Source organism: Carcharodon carcharias, chromosome 5 (genome assembly GCF_017639515.1).
Source record: "Carcharodon carcharias isolate sCarCar2 chromosome 5, sCarCar2.pri, whole genome shotgun sequence".
Taxonomy (NCBI): Eukaryota; Metazoa; Chordata; class Chondrichthyes; order Lamniformes; family Lamnidae; genus Carcharodon; species Carcharodon carcharias.
Window position 1 is genome coordinate 198,112,181 of NC_054471.1, and position 16,430 is coordinate 198,128,610.

Below are 16,430 nucleotides of genomic sequence, written 5' to 3' on the forward strand. Positions count from 1 at the left end.
ATATAGTAGAAATATGGTGGCAGAGGCCTTTAAATCAGTGCTGCACTGAGTACACAGTAGTGAAGCAGTTATTTTCGATGAGGCTTTCACCAAGGCAGCAGCTGTTTACTTTTAACAGACATGAGACTCATTACATTATTTAAATCAAGGTCTTATGATGTCAACAGGACCATGATGCCATTTTCACTCGCTAAAGCAAAAGTAATGCTGGACAAACCCAGTAATACTGTGTGGTATGAGCATTAAATAGCTGTTGGAAGCGTCATTTCAATAGTTACTCAATTGTTGGCAGATTATTGCTATCTGTGTGTAATTGATCTGCAGGATTTCTTCACTTGTCTTTCCATTGGAAGTCATTTGATTTTACTTTCCTTCTGCTTCTAAACTTTCAAGAAATCCAAGAATTAACCCAAGAAGTCATCCTGGTCAATCTACTGTGTTTAAAGAAACTGGAGCAACAGAAGCAGTCATAGTAGGTTAAGGGACCTCATGGAGCTACAGTTGATACTATGAGGAAACCACATGCGAATAGGGTTTCTCATGGTCATCCTTACTGTGATTATAGGGTTCATGCGTGTGAAACTCAGAAGCAGCGCTCTGGTTGCCTTTAAAGAAGAACAGAATGCTCAATTGTTTTCTGTGTAACCTATTAATGTTGCTCACATTTGGAATGACAGAAGATGTTGATTTGGTACTATCCTGATGTTACACAGTTCAACAAAAGTTGGGAGAGGAGGAGCAACAACGGCAGTTTGCAGCCAAACAAATGATTCAACAGCTAACTGCCCAACTGATCTACTCCTCTCCCTTACCTCACCACCCACTGCCACTTTAACACTCCTAAATACCACCTCCAATAGTCTTTCAACACTGCAATAAGGAACTGCCAATCTCTGACCAACTTTAATACACATGCCACTTGACCTTGCAGGCTCAGTGGCTAGAATGAAACCACACTGAAGACAAAGTGGTAAAGTCAAAAGCTGTGATTTTTCATGCCTGCCACAAGAACCATTATCATACTTTTGTTCATGTATTAACCTTTTCTTAAGTGACTTCTTGTCCTTTCTACCACTACTATGAGGTACTCCCTCAATGATTTAAGCATGGATAATGGAAGGTTGCAGATGTTCATGAAGGTCTTTGAGATGACCTTAAGAGTCCAAGCAAGGGAAGGACCAGTTGATGACTGCGGCATATCAGCTGCCGATGTACTTTGGCTTTCTGAAAGCATGCTGGCTATGGTCAAGGGAGTGACAAAGCAGCAGACGTACTGCCATCTAGAGAGAGGAAAACATGTGCTACTCACATGCCACTGGCACTCCTGTGGCACAGCCGCTCATCACTTAAACTGATTATAGGAGAGCGGACTGAAGGAGATCAATGCAATGATTAAATGCTGCGCACATTGACATTAATAACCACCTCACCCCAGACCTGTTGCAGCATCTGTTGTGTACTTTCCTGCCATCAGCGGAGAATGACCTCACCTACTCCAGAAGCACCTCAACTGCTATCAAAGAATCAAGGCATGCGTGCTAGAGGTACATTGTTCTCCAGAAACCTCTGAATAGCAGTATAGATTTGCACTAAATTGAATGACACCACACGTTCAGAATTGCAGTGGCTCTTTGAATGGGCAGTGGGCTTGTCGGAAATCCCACAGTTGGATTAGGGGAGCTGCCCGTTACCACCAGAAACACATGGGAAGCTCCCCAGTGCACTGCAAATAAAGTTCAAACATCAAAATGATGCAGATCTCAGACTTGTGCGACGTTCTGTCACAAGGCCTGGCAAAAAAAAGAGTTGTAGTAAAAAGTAGGTAGGCCTTCAAAAGTTCAATACCTGAATCCCCTCCCTACGATTCCATTATTTTACGCTTTTTTGAATCATTTACAGTGTCACAGTGGGCTGTAATATCGTAGAATACAGCCGCTAAACAATATTAAACCGTAAAATTCCAAAACAAATGATTAAAATATGTCAGGGTATGCACAGACACAGCCTTTGTATAACATTCAAGAAGACACAACACAATTCAGAGACGCACATTTCCTATCTAAAGATCTGTTGCTTAGACCAACTATTAACCTACAAATCTATGCAATAGAGTAATAATTTAATGAAAATATTTTGAAGGTACGTGAAAATTATGTATTAAAACAGAGTACTGACTATGTATAAATAAAGTTCAGTGAAGCTGCACAATACTATTCTAATAACTTAAATTATTTAATCATTTTGCACACATACTTGTTCCAGATAGTAACTTTCTGCTAATTTGTAATTTTTCTCCAACATAGCCAATCGCGCACGAACAAGGTAATTGTCTGTGCCATCACCTCCCTAAAAAAAGATAAAATGAGAATGCTGTTTCATTATTTTATCAATAACAATTAAATGCTAGTCTGATATTTAAACAAAAGTATATAATTAAACACTGATATTACAAGACATTTAAACTATCAAAATAATTGATTGAGTGTGCGTTACAAAATATACAAATACAGTTTCCAAAAAACGATAATTGCATTTTATGTAAACTGTTTGAGTTTCCTTTATAGTTCATTTGTGCAAATACATGCTAGAATTGATCTTCATCTCCCAGCTTGCAATTGTGGATGCAGCACACTGAAGATGCATTTTGAGACAGCATGTGCCTTTTTCCTATGGCCCACAATATCATGGACTTTGGGCTCTGGTAGTGACCTGTATTAGGTACTGTAAGGAAACAGAGAAATTCCCAGCATTACCTGTGCTTGAAATGGAAGCAGCAATGTTAAATTGGCAGGTCAAAAGAGACAAGAAACATCTTCACATCTTAAAAGGTAAAAATGCAACAATATAATTGGAGAAAATAGAATCGGTTTGAAGATGTACAACCCTAAAAGGTGTGGGGAGAGGGAAGGTTAAGCTTCAAAGGAGGGCAGATCAGGACAAAGTTGGAGAAGGATGAGCAGAGAAAGAAGGGGGAAAATTTGGAACTTTGCATGATCTTGCCTTTTGGTATCACTTTTTATGTGTATGCAGCATGAATTTTTGCATAATTACAAATCTCTGGTCCCCCAATAAATTTTCAATTCCTAAAGTGTTGACCATGCAGGAAGTAAAGCAGCATCTATTAGTGATCAGATTAATACTATGAAACTTTTAGGTTTTGTGATATTCCATATCTGCCTTAACAGGCATGATGTCGGTACTTAACTTCTTTTATCAACCCTAAGGTTCACTGCTGATCACACAACAGCGAATCATTTGGTAAATATAACATCAGAGCTATAGACAATTATTTCAGAAATACTGAAGTCTTAATATAATTTTTTTATTCATTCATGGGATGTGGGCATCCTTGGCTAGGCCATCCCTAATTGCCTAAGGTGGTGGTGAGCTGTCTTCTTGAACTGCTACAGTTCAAATAACAAGCTCGACTCTATAATTTCTATTAAATGTTATTTCAGATGAAATCTAGTATAAATTACAGCTACACGTGTAAACAATGAAGTCACCCAGCATTAACAATTAGGTGACAGTCAATGCTATAAATTGGAACATGCAGGTTTATGACCCCGATTTCCCACCTCACTGGAATAATCTGGATAAATCACAACCTCATTGGGAGGAAGAATGGGAGAATAATTATTAATTAAAACAATGAGAAGGAGAGCACATGTCTGCCAATTCAACTCCCTAACCAAATAACACAAGAGGACTTAAATGTCAATGCTTTCACTCTTGAAAGGAGCAAACCTAAAAACAATTCATGGCGAATGAAGTCTGCCATCTGGTGTTGTAAACATAAAATTCAATTTTACATTTTATCATGTACAATAATTCCCATTAAATACAATACATAGGACCAGGACTCACTATTCAGCTCCTCAAGTGTTGTCCAATTTTCAATCACATCATGAATGATCTGTATCTCAGCTCCACTTACCTGCTTTAGCTCCATATACCTTGATATCTGTACCTAACAAAAATCTATCAATCTCAGTATTGAAAACTCCATTGCCCCAGTGTCTATAACCTTTTGGAGGAAGAGACTTACAGATTTCTACTACCCTTTGTATGAAAAAATGCTCCCTAATATCCTCCTGAATGGCCTGGCTCTAATTTTATGAAAATGTCACCTTGTTCTCAATTCCTCCACCAGAGAAAATAATTTCTCTATCTACCCTATCCAATCCTTTTAACATTTTGGTTCACCCCTTAATCTTCTACTCCAGGGAATGCAAGCCAAGTTTATGCAACCTATATCGCAATTTAATCCTCTAAGTCTCCATAGCAATTTGGAGAATCTGCATTGCATCACCTCCAAAGCCGATGCATCATTCCTGAGGTGCAAAATTGAACTTAGTAATTCAAAGTACTTTAAGAGGAGGTAATGACGGAGTGGTGTTGTCGCTGGACTAGAAATCCAGAGACGCAGGATAATGCCCTGGGGACCTGGGTTTGAAACCTGCAATGACAGATGGTGGAATTCGAATTCAATAAAAACCTGGAATTACAAGTCTAACGATGACCATGAAAACATCAATTTTTGTAAAAACCCACCTGGTTCACTAATGCCCTTTAGGGAAGGAAATCTGCTGTCCTTACCTCGTCTGGCCTAAATGTGACTCAAGACCCACAGCAATGTGCTTGATTCTTAAATGCCCTGTGAAATGGCCTAACAAGCCACTCAGTTTTATCAAACCGTACAAAGCCTCAAAAAAGGAATGAAACCAAACGGGTCATCAGGCATCGACCTAGGCACCAGAAAGGACAGCTGCAAAGTCTGCCCGGTTGGCCCTGCAAAGTCCTCCTTACTAATATCTGGGGGCTGGTGCCAAAATTGGGAGAGCTGTCCCACAGGCTGTCAAACAACAGCCTGATATAGTCATCCTCACGGAATCATATCTTACAGATACTGTCCTGCCCCACCAGCAGGACAGACCCAGCAGAGGTGGCGGCATGGTGGTATACAATCGGGAGGGAGTTGCCCTGGGAATTCTCAACATCATGAAGTCTCATTGGCCTCAGGTTAAACATGGGCAAGGAAGCCTCCTACTGATTGCCACGTACAGCCTTCCCTCAGCTGATGAATCAGTACACCCCCATGTTGAACATCACCTGGAGGAAACACTGAGGGTGGCAAAGGCGCACAATGTACACCGCAGGGGAACTTCAATGTCCATCACCAAGAGTGGCTCCGTAGCACTGCTACTGACTGAGCTGGCCGAGTCCTAAAGGACATAGCTGTGAGACTGGGTCTGCAGCAGGTGGTGAGGGAGCCAACAAGAGGAAAAAACATACTTGACCTCAGCCTCACCAACCTGCCTGCCGCAAATGCATCTGTCCATGACAATATCGGTAGAAGTGACCACCTCACAGTCATTGTGGAGACGAAATCCCACCTTCACAGTGAGGATACCCTCCATCGTGTTGTGTGGCACTACCACCGTACTAAATGGGATCGATTTCGAACAGATCTAGCAACTCAAGAATGGGCATCCATGAGGCGCTGTAGGCCATCAGCAGCAGCAGAGCTACACTCGAACACAATCTGCAACCTCCTGGCCCAGTATATCTCCCACTCTACCATTACCATCAAACCAGGGGATCAATCCTGGTTCAATGAAGAGTGCAGGAGGGCTTGCCAGGAGCAGCACCAGGCATACCTAAAAATGAGGTGTCAACCTGGTGAAGCTATAACACAGGACTACTTGCGTGCCAAACAGCATAAGCAGCAAATGATAGACAGAGCTGTGATCCCACAATCAATGGATCAGATCTAAGCTCTGCAGTCCTGCCACATCCAGTCGTGAATGATGGTGGACAATTAAACAACTCACTGGAGGAGGTGGCTCCACAAATATCCCCATCCCCAATGATGGGGGATCCCAGCACATCAGTGCAAAAGATAAGGCTGAAGCATTCGCAGCAATCTTCAGCCAGAAGTGCCAAGTGGATGATCCACCTTGGCCTCCTCCAGAGGTCCCCAGCATCACAGATGCCAGTCTTCAGCCAATTCAATTCAGACCACGTGATGTCAATAAATGGCTGAAGGCACTGGATAGTGCAAAGGCTATGGGCCCTGACAATATTCCAGCAATAGTACTGAAGACTTGTGCTCCAGAACTTGCCACGCCCCTAGCCAAGCTGTTCCAGTACAGCTACAATACTGGCATCTACCCAGCTACGTTGAAAATTCCCCAGATATGTCCTGTACACAAAAATGCACAAATCCAACCCAGCCAATTACTGCCCCATCAGGAAAGTAATGGAAGGGGTCATCAACAGTGCTATCAAGCACTGAATAATAACCTACTCACTGATGCCCAGTTTGGGCTCTGCCAGGGCAACTCAGCTCCTGACCTCATTACAGCCTTGTTCCAAATATGGACAAAAGAGCTGACTGCCCAAGGTGAGGTGAGAGTGACTGCCCTTGACAGCAAGGCTGCATGGGACCAAGTGTGGCATCAAGGAGCCCTAGCAAAACTGGTGTCAATGGGAATTAGGGGGGAAACTCTCCACTGGTTGGAGTCATACCTAGCACCAAGGAAGATGGTTGTGGTTGTTGGAGGTCAGTCATCTCAGCTCCAGGACATCACTGCAGGAGTTCCTCAGGGTAGTGTCCTCGGCCCAGCCATCTTCAGCTGCTTCATCAATGACCTTCCCTCCATCATAAGGTCAGAGGTGGGGATGTTCACTGATGATAGCACGATATTCAGCACCATTCACGATTCCTCAGACACTGAAGCAGTCCATGTCCAAATGCTGCAAGACCTGGACAATATCCAGGCTTGGGCTGACAAGTGGCAAGTAACATTCATGCCACACAAGTGCCAGGCAATGAACATCTCCAACAAGAGAGAATCTAACACCATCGCCTCTTCACATTCAGTAGCATTACCATCACGGAATCCTCCACTATCAACAGCCTTGGGGTTACCATTGACCACAAACTGAACTCACAGCCCCAGTATTTGTATGGCTAGACGAGAGCAGGTCAGAGACTAGGAATCATGCAGCGGGTAACTCACCTCCTGACTCCCCAAAGCCTGTTCACCATCTACAAGGCACAAGTCAGGAGTGTGATGGAATACTCCCCACTTGCCTGGATGAGTGCAGCTCCCAATACACTCAAGAAGCTGGACACCGTCCAGGGAAAAGCAGCCCGCTTGATTGGCACCACATCCACAAACATTCACTCCCTCTACCATCGACGCACAGTAGCAGCAGTGTGTGCCATCTACAAGATGCACTGCAGGAATTCACCAAGGCTCCTTTGATAGCACCTTCCAAACCCACGACCAGAACCATCTAGAAGGACAAGGGCAGCAGACACATGGGAACACCACCACCTGGAAGTTCCCCTCCAAGTCACTCACCATCCTGACTTGGAAATATGTCGCCGTCCCTTCACTGTCGTTGGGTCAAAATCATGGAACTCCCATCCTAACAGCACTGTGGGTGTACCTACACCACATGGACTGCAGAGGTTCAAGAAGGCAGCTCACCACCACCTCCTCAAGGTATTATTAGTTTTATTTGTATTCTAAGCACTGTATTGTTTTAGCAGTAAAGTTTACTGGCAGCGCCGAAACTTGTTGAGAGGTGCAGGCTTTATTTATTATAATTAATTAATTAGCAATTATTAATTAGCACATATTGGAGATGGCAGGGCAGGTGAATGTTGCGAATGCAGGGTGTGGGAGCTTCTGGATGCAGGTGTGATCCTGGGCAAACACGTCTACAATAAGTGTTTGCGATTACAGGAACTTCAGCTCCGAGTTATTGAGCTAGAGGCCAAGCTGCAGACACTGCAGCACATCAGGTTGGGCAGGGGGGTGGTGGGGGGGAAGAAAGTTACTCGGACACTTCATTCCAGGAGGCGGTCACACCCCTTAGGATAAAGTTTTCTAATTTGGTTAGTGGTCAGGGACAGGAGGACGTGACTGCAAGCAAGGCAGGTAAGGGGACCAAGAGGGCAGGAGTCTCGGCCCTTGCAATTGTCCAACAGGTTTGGATGAGAGTGGGAGCTGCAGGTTGGTGAGCTAACTGACCATGTTACTGTGTTACACAAAGTCATTCAAGTGGGGGGAGTTACAAGGAATGTAGTGTTAGTGAGGGATAGTATCGTCAGTGGGACTGACGCTGTTCTCTGCAGCAAAGAGCACGAGTCCAGACAGCTGTGTTGCCCGCCCAGTGCCAGGGTTCAGGACATCTGCTCGGGACAAAACAACAATCACAAACTTAAAGATCCCAGAAGGAAATTCAGGAGATTCTGGACATGAGCGGCTAAAGACATTTACATATGACTTTAAGCAGCAGAACCTCAAAGGTCATAATCTCTGGATATTACCTGAGTAACATGCAAATTGGCATAGGACAAATCAGATCAGGGAGATGAATGCGTGGCTCAAAGCCTGCAGTAGAAGAAGTGGGTTCCGTTCCGATGGGCACTGGCACCAATACTGGGGAAAATGGGATCTGTAGAGCGTTGGGACAGTTTACACCTGAACTGTGCTGGGAACAGTGTTCTTGTCAGCCATATAACTAGGGAAGTAGAAAGGGTTTTAAACTAAGTAGTGGGGGCAAGGGAAGATGTGGTAAATCAATGAGTAGGGACATGGCAAAAGAAAATATTACAGGAAATGAAAAACAGACCTCAACAGGAAGGGACAGAGAGTATAAATCTAACAGGAAATCAACAGGTGGGATTAGAGGTTATAAGAAGAACAAAAAGATGAAACTAAAGGCTCTGTATCTGAATGCATGAAGCAATAGAAACAAAACAGGTGAACTGAGAACACACGATGTGACAGTCATTAGAGAGACATGGCTGCAGGAGAACATGGATTGGGGCCTGAGTATTAAAGGTAATAGTACATTCATGAATGACAGGAAGTGAGGGAAAGGTAGAGGGGTAGCTCTGTTGGTGAATATTGGTATTAGCACAATAGAGGGGGATGACCCAAGTTCAGGAAACCAGGATGTGGAAACAGTTTGATAGAGATGAGAAATGGTGAAGGCAAGAAGTCACTTGTGGGAGTTGTATACTGGCCCCCTAATAGTAACTATATAGTCGGATGGAGCATAAAGGAGGAAATAATGGGAGCTTGGAACCTGGTATTGTGCAACGAGATGGGATTAATTAATGATCTCATAGTGAAGGCACCCCTTGGTAGCTGCGACCATAATATGATTGAATTTTACATTGAGTTTGAGGGAGAGTGGAATGGGTCTGAGACTATGGCCGGGATTTTCTGTGCCTGCTGGAGTCAAGCATATTCAGTGACGTGAGCGTACAATATGGCGATAAGGCCAAAAATCAATTTCACAACGCCATGAAACCAGTTTGCGATTGTCCGCTTAGCCCGCCAATGGCTGGCCGCATTTCCTGCCATTGGACGCCAGGAACCTCATTATAATACATCAGCAAATCATTATAAGGCCAGCCCACCGGACTCATCCCTGCCCCGCTGGATCGTCCACCCACACCGACGTGTTTCACAACAGCACATAAGCGATGTGCACCTGGTGGTCTGCACTTTGCTTGGGACTTCAAGGTTTGTTTGCCTACCTTGCTTCGGTCAATACTTGCAGTCATCAGCGCCAGGCTTCACAGGCAGCACCACATCACTTTTGGCGGGGCTCATGGGTGGGTCTCTACCTACTAGATCAGCCATATATGGGTGGCTTTTCAATGGCTGCAGGGCAAGGTCTTGCTTGGGGGAGAGGGAGAAGTGGCCTCAGGCAAGGGAAGAAGCTGCAGGACAAGTGTAGTACTGGGGTAAGAGAGTATCCCAGGGTATGTGTCGGGGCACAGGTTGATCTTGCAAGTGGCCTCAAGATGGTGATGGCTGAGGAGGCAGTCTCCAGAGGGGATGAGGCCAGATGGACATGTGAGGGCACCTGTGAGAGAATGGGTGGTAACGTCCCTTGAGCTGGCACTGAGTGACAGCTAGTAAATGTGTGATGGGCTTGAGTGTGAGAGTTGAGAGTCATGAAATGGTTGCTATACCCTAGCTGCACGGATGAGATCATTCATCCTCTATCTGCATTGGATAGCCAACCTCTGATGTGCAACACTGGCACTGACCACCGCTGCCACCGCCTACCATGCTAGATTGGTGATGCCACTGCCCGTCCTGTGGCCAGAGGGGGAGTAGAGGACATCATAGCGAGCATCCACAGTGTCCAAATGCCATTTTAGTGACGAGTCATTAAACCTGGGGGCTGCAGTCTTTTTGCCTTTTGTGGACATCTTCCCTGGAGTAGCTGTGGGCTAGAAGCACTGAGCTGCGTGTTCGTGGCTGGGATTTTAAATACGGCACCCGGCGTGATGAAGCGTCGAGTTGATGTCGTGGTGGGCGAATGAGAACCCGCCCACCGTGGAAAAGGAGTGTTTCCCGGGAATGCATAAGTAATGCGGCGGGTTTGGAATGATATGGTGTGAAAACCTGCCATTGCGGACTAGTGAGATAGTTGATACATGGTTTTAATTTTACAAAACTCCCTAGCTTGGGGGAAGATCCCATTAAATTTGTAGATAGCAAATGTAACTCCATTATTCAAAAAGGGAGGGAGACAAAAAGCAGGAAATTACAGTTAGCTTAAAATCTGTCATAGGGAAAATGTTAGAAGAGATTATTCAAGAAACTATCGCAAGGAACTTGGATAAGTTCAAGGTAATGAGGTAGAGTCAACGTGGTTTCGTGAAAGGGAAATCATGGCTAGAATCTTTAGGTCGATGAGCAGGAGCGGGTTCCGCTTGCCAACGTGTAAAATGACACGAAGTGACATTGGGCGAACATTCCGATGATACCGCGTATCATTCAGATCTTCAGTTTGGTGGGTGCGCACTGGAGTCGGCTGTGCGCCCGCCAAACTGTCAAAGGCCTATTAAGGCCATTTTAAAACTAATTAAAGTAATAACTGAGCTGCCCATCCAACCTTAAGGTTGGCGGGGGGGGCAGGTGAAGAGCCCAGGCGGCCTTCATATTTATCATGAAACCTCATCCACGGGCGGGATGAGATTTCATGAAGTATTTATAAATTGAATAAATTTTTTATTACAGTTCATTGACATGTTCATTGACAGTTCATGTGACACTGTCACATGAGAGGACATCGTAAAAAATGTTTTTTTCCTTTATTAAAAATTTTGACAGTCAAACTAATCTCCCTGAGGCAGCTCTGTGCCTCAGGGAGATTTCTGCACTCTTTCGCACGCAGAAGGCTGCAGGCCCCAACTCAGCCGACAGCGCCACCTCCCCGCCCCCCCCCCCCCCCCAACACCCCCTGCACAGGGAGCACAAAGCGCTTCCAGATGTGCATCACGTAAAATGGTGGTGCGCACCCGATCGCAGGTGACGATCGGCTGCATGCCAGCCCACACCCACTCCCACTCAGCAGCGCCCCCCCCCCACCCCCTCCCCCCCTCAGCACCCCCACCCACCCGCCGATGCGGAGAAAATTCTCCCCCACCCAAGTTTAGCCAACTTATTGGAGTTCTTTGAGGAAGTAACATGTGCTGTGAATAAAGGGGAACCGGTGGATGTACTGTACTTAGATTTCCAGAAGGCATTTAATAAAGTGCCACATCAAAGGTTATTGCAGAAAATAAAAGCTCATGGTATGGGGGAACATATTGTCATGGATAGAGGATTGGCTGGTAAACAGGAAACAGAGAGTAGGCATAAATGGGTCTTTTTCAGATTGGCAAGATGTAACAAGTGGTGTGCCACAGGGACCAGTGCTGGGACCTCAACTATTTACAATTAGGGATCGGATGCGTGCCGCCATTTTACATGGGCAGGCCAATTATTAAAAAACATTTACAACATGTGCTCTATATGTCCTCTCATGTGACAGTGTCACTTGAGCTGGGCCATCCCTCATTGCCCTTGCTCAGAAGGCATTTGAGTGTCAAACACATTGCTGTGGGTCTGGAGTCACATGTAGGCCAGACCAGGTAAGCACAGCAGATTTCCTTCCCTAAAGGACATTAGTGAACCAAGTGGGTTTTTATGACAATCGACAATGGTTTCATGGTTGTCATAAGACTTTGAATTCCAGACTTTTTTATTAAATTCAAATTTCACCATCTGCCGTGGTGGGATTCGAACCCAGGTCCCCAAAGCATTACTCTGGGTCTCTGAAATAGTGACAATACCACTATGCCACCACCTCCCCCTATTACTATTACAATTATTGAATAACACTTATTTTTATAAAAGCAGAAACAATATGATGAAATATTTATTGAATTCTTTAAACGTAAATTTTTATCTGAATAAATTTGTTTTCTATCTATTGATTGATGTTCCATTTTTTTATTGTCTGCTGTTAATAACTTTACTTAATACTTACATATTCTTTTGCTGCTTGGTCTGCCATCCGGTTAGTCTCACAAAGAAATTGAGCCTTAGCTACATCCCCAAGAGCAGCAAAGCATCTAAAAGACAGGGATACATGTGAAGTGATTAAGGACTCAATTCACTATTTTTTTGTTTGTTTTGTTTTGTGTGTTCGGGTCATTTCTAGCACATTCTACTGCTATTGTGACATTAAGTCACAACCAAGTATTCTGGACACAGAAAAGGCAGTAGGCCCTGACAACATCCTTAGTATTGTGCTGCAGGGCTGCACAGCAGAACTAGCCACATCCTCAGCAAAGCTACAACGTCTACTTGACAGGGTGAAGAATTGCCCAGATATGAAATGCCCACTAAGAGAACCAATGTAACTCACCCAACTGCAGCTCTATCAATCTCCTTTCAATCACCAAGGTGATGAATGAATCTTCAATGGGGCCATTAAGTCACACTTATTCACCTAAGTGTCTCACCTACTCACTGATACTCAGTTTGAATATGGCCAAAATTATTTGAATCTAAACTTTGTCAATACCGCGACATAAATTGACACAAAAGCTAAAACAAGAAGAAAGGTGACAGTAATTCCCCTTGACATTAAAACTGTTTTTGATTACATTGACACCAAGAGATCCAATAAGAATGTGGAACTCTCAGCGGCACCCACATCCCATAAATGAATAAAAAGGAAAACCCTCCATTGCCTGGAATAAGAGCTGACAAAGACCAAATATGTTCATGGCTATTGAAGGTTAATTATCATAACCCTATTATTTCAATGGTAAAGCTCCTGATAGCCCAACTATCTTCGGTTACTTCACCAAATGCCTTTGCCTTCCCTTTGTGGAAAAGTCCAGAGTGAGACTGTTTGCTGATGATTCCACTCATAAATCCTCCAATAACAAAGCCTATAGAAGGATTTGGGCAATATCTTGGCTTGGACTGACAAGTGCCCAGCAATAACAATGCCAAAGAAGAAAAAGCTTCCCCTTGACTTTCAATCACACTACCACCAAGAAGCGCCCCCATCATCAAGGTTGTGTGGACCATATTTAACCAGAAAACTAACTGGACCAGCCACACCAACATTGTGACTACAAGGGCAGAGCAGAGGCAGGGTACTTTGTAATAAGTGACTCATCTCCTGACCCCTTAATTCCTGCCCACCAGACTGAAATTAGGAATTTGATCGAATAACTGTCATTCACCCTAATAGGTGTGGGGACTGCAATACTTAAGGTGTTTAGCATAACTCTGAACAAAATGATTGCTGTACCACCACTGAAGTCCCTCCACCTCCAGTGTACTGTGGCTGCACTATGTACTAGTTACAAAATACACTGCAGCAACTTACCAATCTCATTTTGACAGCATCTCCTACACATGACCTTTAGTACCAAGGACAAGTGTAGTAACATCACGAGAATACCATCACCTCCAAGTTAGACACCATCCTGACTTGTACATACACTGCGGTTTCTTCATGATTTTGGGATAAATTTCTAAAATTCCCTACTTGCCACCATTGTGGGAACACCATCACCACAAGGACTGCAGCAATATAAGGAGGAGGGTGGGGGTCATCACTACCTTCACCAGGCAGTAAGGGCTGGGCAATAAACATGGCCATACAAATTCAGCCCTCATCCCAAGATCAAAATGTAAAATAATAGCCCAGATTTTCTGTCAGTGGCAAAGGAGTGACTCTCACCATTCACCTTGTTGGCACCTGGGCAGTTTTTGTAGGTTTCCCCTAAGCTGGTGTCTTTTCCAGTATGGTGCTCTCCAAAGGGAATCTGTGACATCTTTTTTTTAATCATTCATGGGATGAGGGCATTGCTGGCTAGGCCAGCATTTATTTCCCATTCCTAAATACCCTTGAGAAGTGGTGAGCTGCTTTCTTGAACCACTGCACTCCATGTGGTGTAGGTATACCCACACAATGTTAGGAAGGAGTTCCAGGATTTTGCCCCAGCGACAGTGAAGGAGCAGTAATATTGTTCCAAGTCAGAATGGTGTATGGCTTGGAGGGGGACTTGCAGGTGCTGCCCTTGTCCTTCTAGGTGGGAAAGACTCCAGCTTTGGAAGATGCTGTGAAAGGAACCTTGGTGAGTTGCTGCCTTGTGTCTTGTAGGTGGTACACACTATTGCCGCTGTGCATCATTGGTAGAGGGAGTGAACGTTTAAGATGGTGGATGGGGTGCAATCAAGCGGGCTGCTTTGTCTTGGATGGTGTCAAGTTTCTTGAGCGTTGTTGGAGCTGCACTCATCCAGGCAAGCGGAGAGTATTTCATCGCACTCCTGACTTGTGCCATGTGAATGGACAGGCTTTGAGGAGTAAGGTGGTGAGTTACTCATAACAGGGTTGCCAGCCTCTGACCTGCTCTTGTAGCCATAGTATTTATATGGCTAGTGCAATTCAGTTTCTGGTGAATAATCATAACCCACAAAATGTTAAGAGATTGAGGGATTCAGCGACGGTAATACCATTGAATGTCAAGGGCAGATGGTTAGAGTCCCTCTTGTTGGTCATTACCTGGCACTTGGGTGGCACAAATGTTACTTGTTACTGTGAGCAGACAAGAACCAGCAAGGTTTTTCAACCAGACTGAAGAGTCCACACTGAGTTCTGAGACACAGAGTTCAAACCAGAAAGCATAAAACAGGAAACATAAATTAAATTTAAATTATGTGCAGAAAGTAATGATGCAATTAAGGGAGAGAGATAAAAGATAGATTTTTTGTCAAAATCTCCAACACTAATTTTCTTCTGAGAGAATGAGACTCCACACTATAAAATTACTTTTTTAGGGGTAGAAAGCTTGTTCAGCAGTAATCATCACTTAGCATGCTGTTAAAAACTCATTTACTCCTGAATGCACCAGCCCTAGTTTTTTCAGCAGCTTTTAATGCAGAATTAGTGGGCAAGTATCCCAAGTTGACATTGTTGAAGTCATTTCAATGCCGAATCTATTGGCAAGGACTGCAACAGTGTACCCTGTGGAGGAGTGGAGTATCTCTGGCAGCACTTCTGGATTTCTGTGTTTAACCACACATGTGTGGACATATGATGTTGGTGCCCAATTTACTCTGTAATCATGGTGAATGCTGACAGTGTCACTGTTATTGTTATTGAAAAATCCAAGCCAATATCTATTGTTAGCTTGAGACCTGGGAAAGATTTTATCATCATACCCAAGTAGGCTTTCAGTTACATGCCCAGGAGATTAGCAGCAAACCCTGTCTGGTGATGGTTAGCTACTGGACTTTTCCCATTCTAGAACAACCATACAAAGTAAACAGAAGTCTCACTTTACAACATGGATTGAGCTAAATTCTCAAATGTTTACACCTTCATTTACAAGAGTGGTTTTCCTATGAATTATGGGAATACAATTTCTTGATTATTTTGAAGTATCTGATACAGTAATTCTTATTGTGCCTTGTTTAGAATAAGGTGTTCAATTCAATTTGTCATTTCATTAAGGTGTTCAGAACACATTTGAAGGCAGATAATTTATGTTTATATACCAGATAAATCCCATTATTTGTGGAATGCACACAGTCCACCTACATCATTTGCTTGTGTAATAAAGGACAGAGAATATGAAGCTCCCTATTTAGCTCAGCTATGAGAAGCTATATAGATCAAATCTGCTCGCATTATCTAATCCCATATGTGGTGGCAGTAGAAAAAGAATCATAATTTGACTTAGCAACCTTGGTGGGGCAATAGCAAAATCGTCAGGGTTTTGCACTTCTAACTGCTATCAAGCAGTCCCTGCTGCAAGCTCATGTGTGTGCAAGTCTGATGTCAGTATTAGCTTTGACAGCAATGCCTCCCCCAGCAAGGTCAAACAGCTTGCACACAGTCACCATCTAGGCTCATACTTGAAAGACCTCTTAGGGGAGGCACACAAGGGAATTGGGCCTTGTGAATCTACAGCCAGTCACTCTTATTTTATACCTTATTCAGTCACACTATAGTAGTAAAGGGGCAGCAATGCCCAAAGTCACAAGAATATAATTCTTAATGAGTGCATGTATCAGACCCACTCATTTACT

General features: G+C 43.9%; 1 protein-coding gene across 2 annotated transcripts in view; it reads right to left on the reverse strand.

The window, feature by feature from the left end:
* Positions 1-16,430, reverse strand: part of ift172 (intraflagellar transport 172) — a 154,458-nt gene that overhangs the window by 89,535 nt on the left and 48,493 nt on the right. For both annotated transcript variants that reach the window (XM_041188324.1, XM_041188323.1), the window contains exons 19-20: positions 12,361-12,445; positions 2,254-2,346 (exon numbers count right to left, since the gene is read on the reverse strand). In XM_041188324.1, the coding sequence (XP_041044258.1) occupies positions 2,254-2,346; positions 12,361-12,445 (178 nt within the window). The remainder of the gene's footprint in view (positions 1-2,253; positions 2,347-12,360; positions 12,446-16,430) is intronic.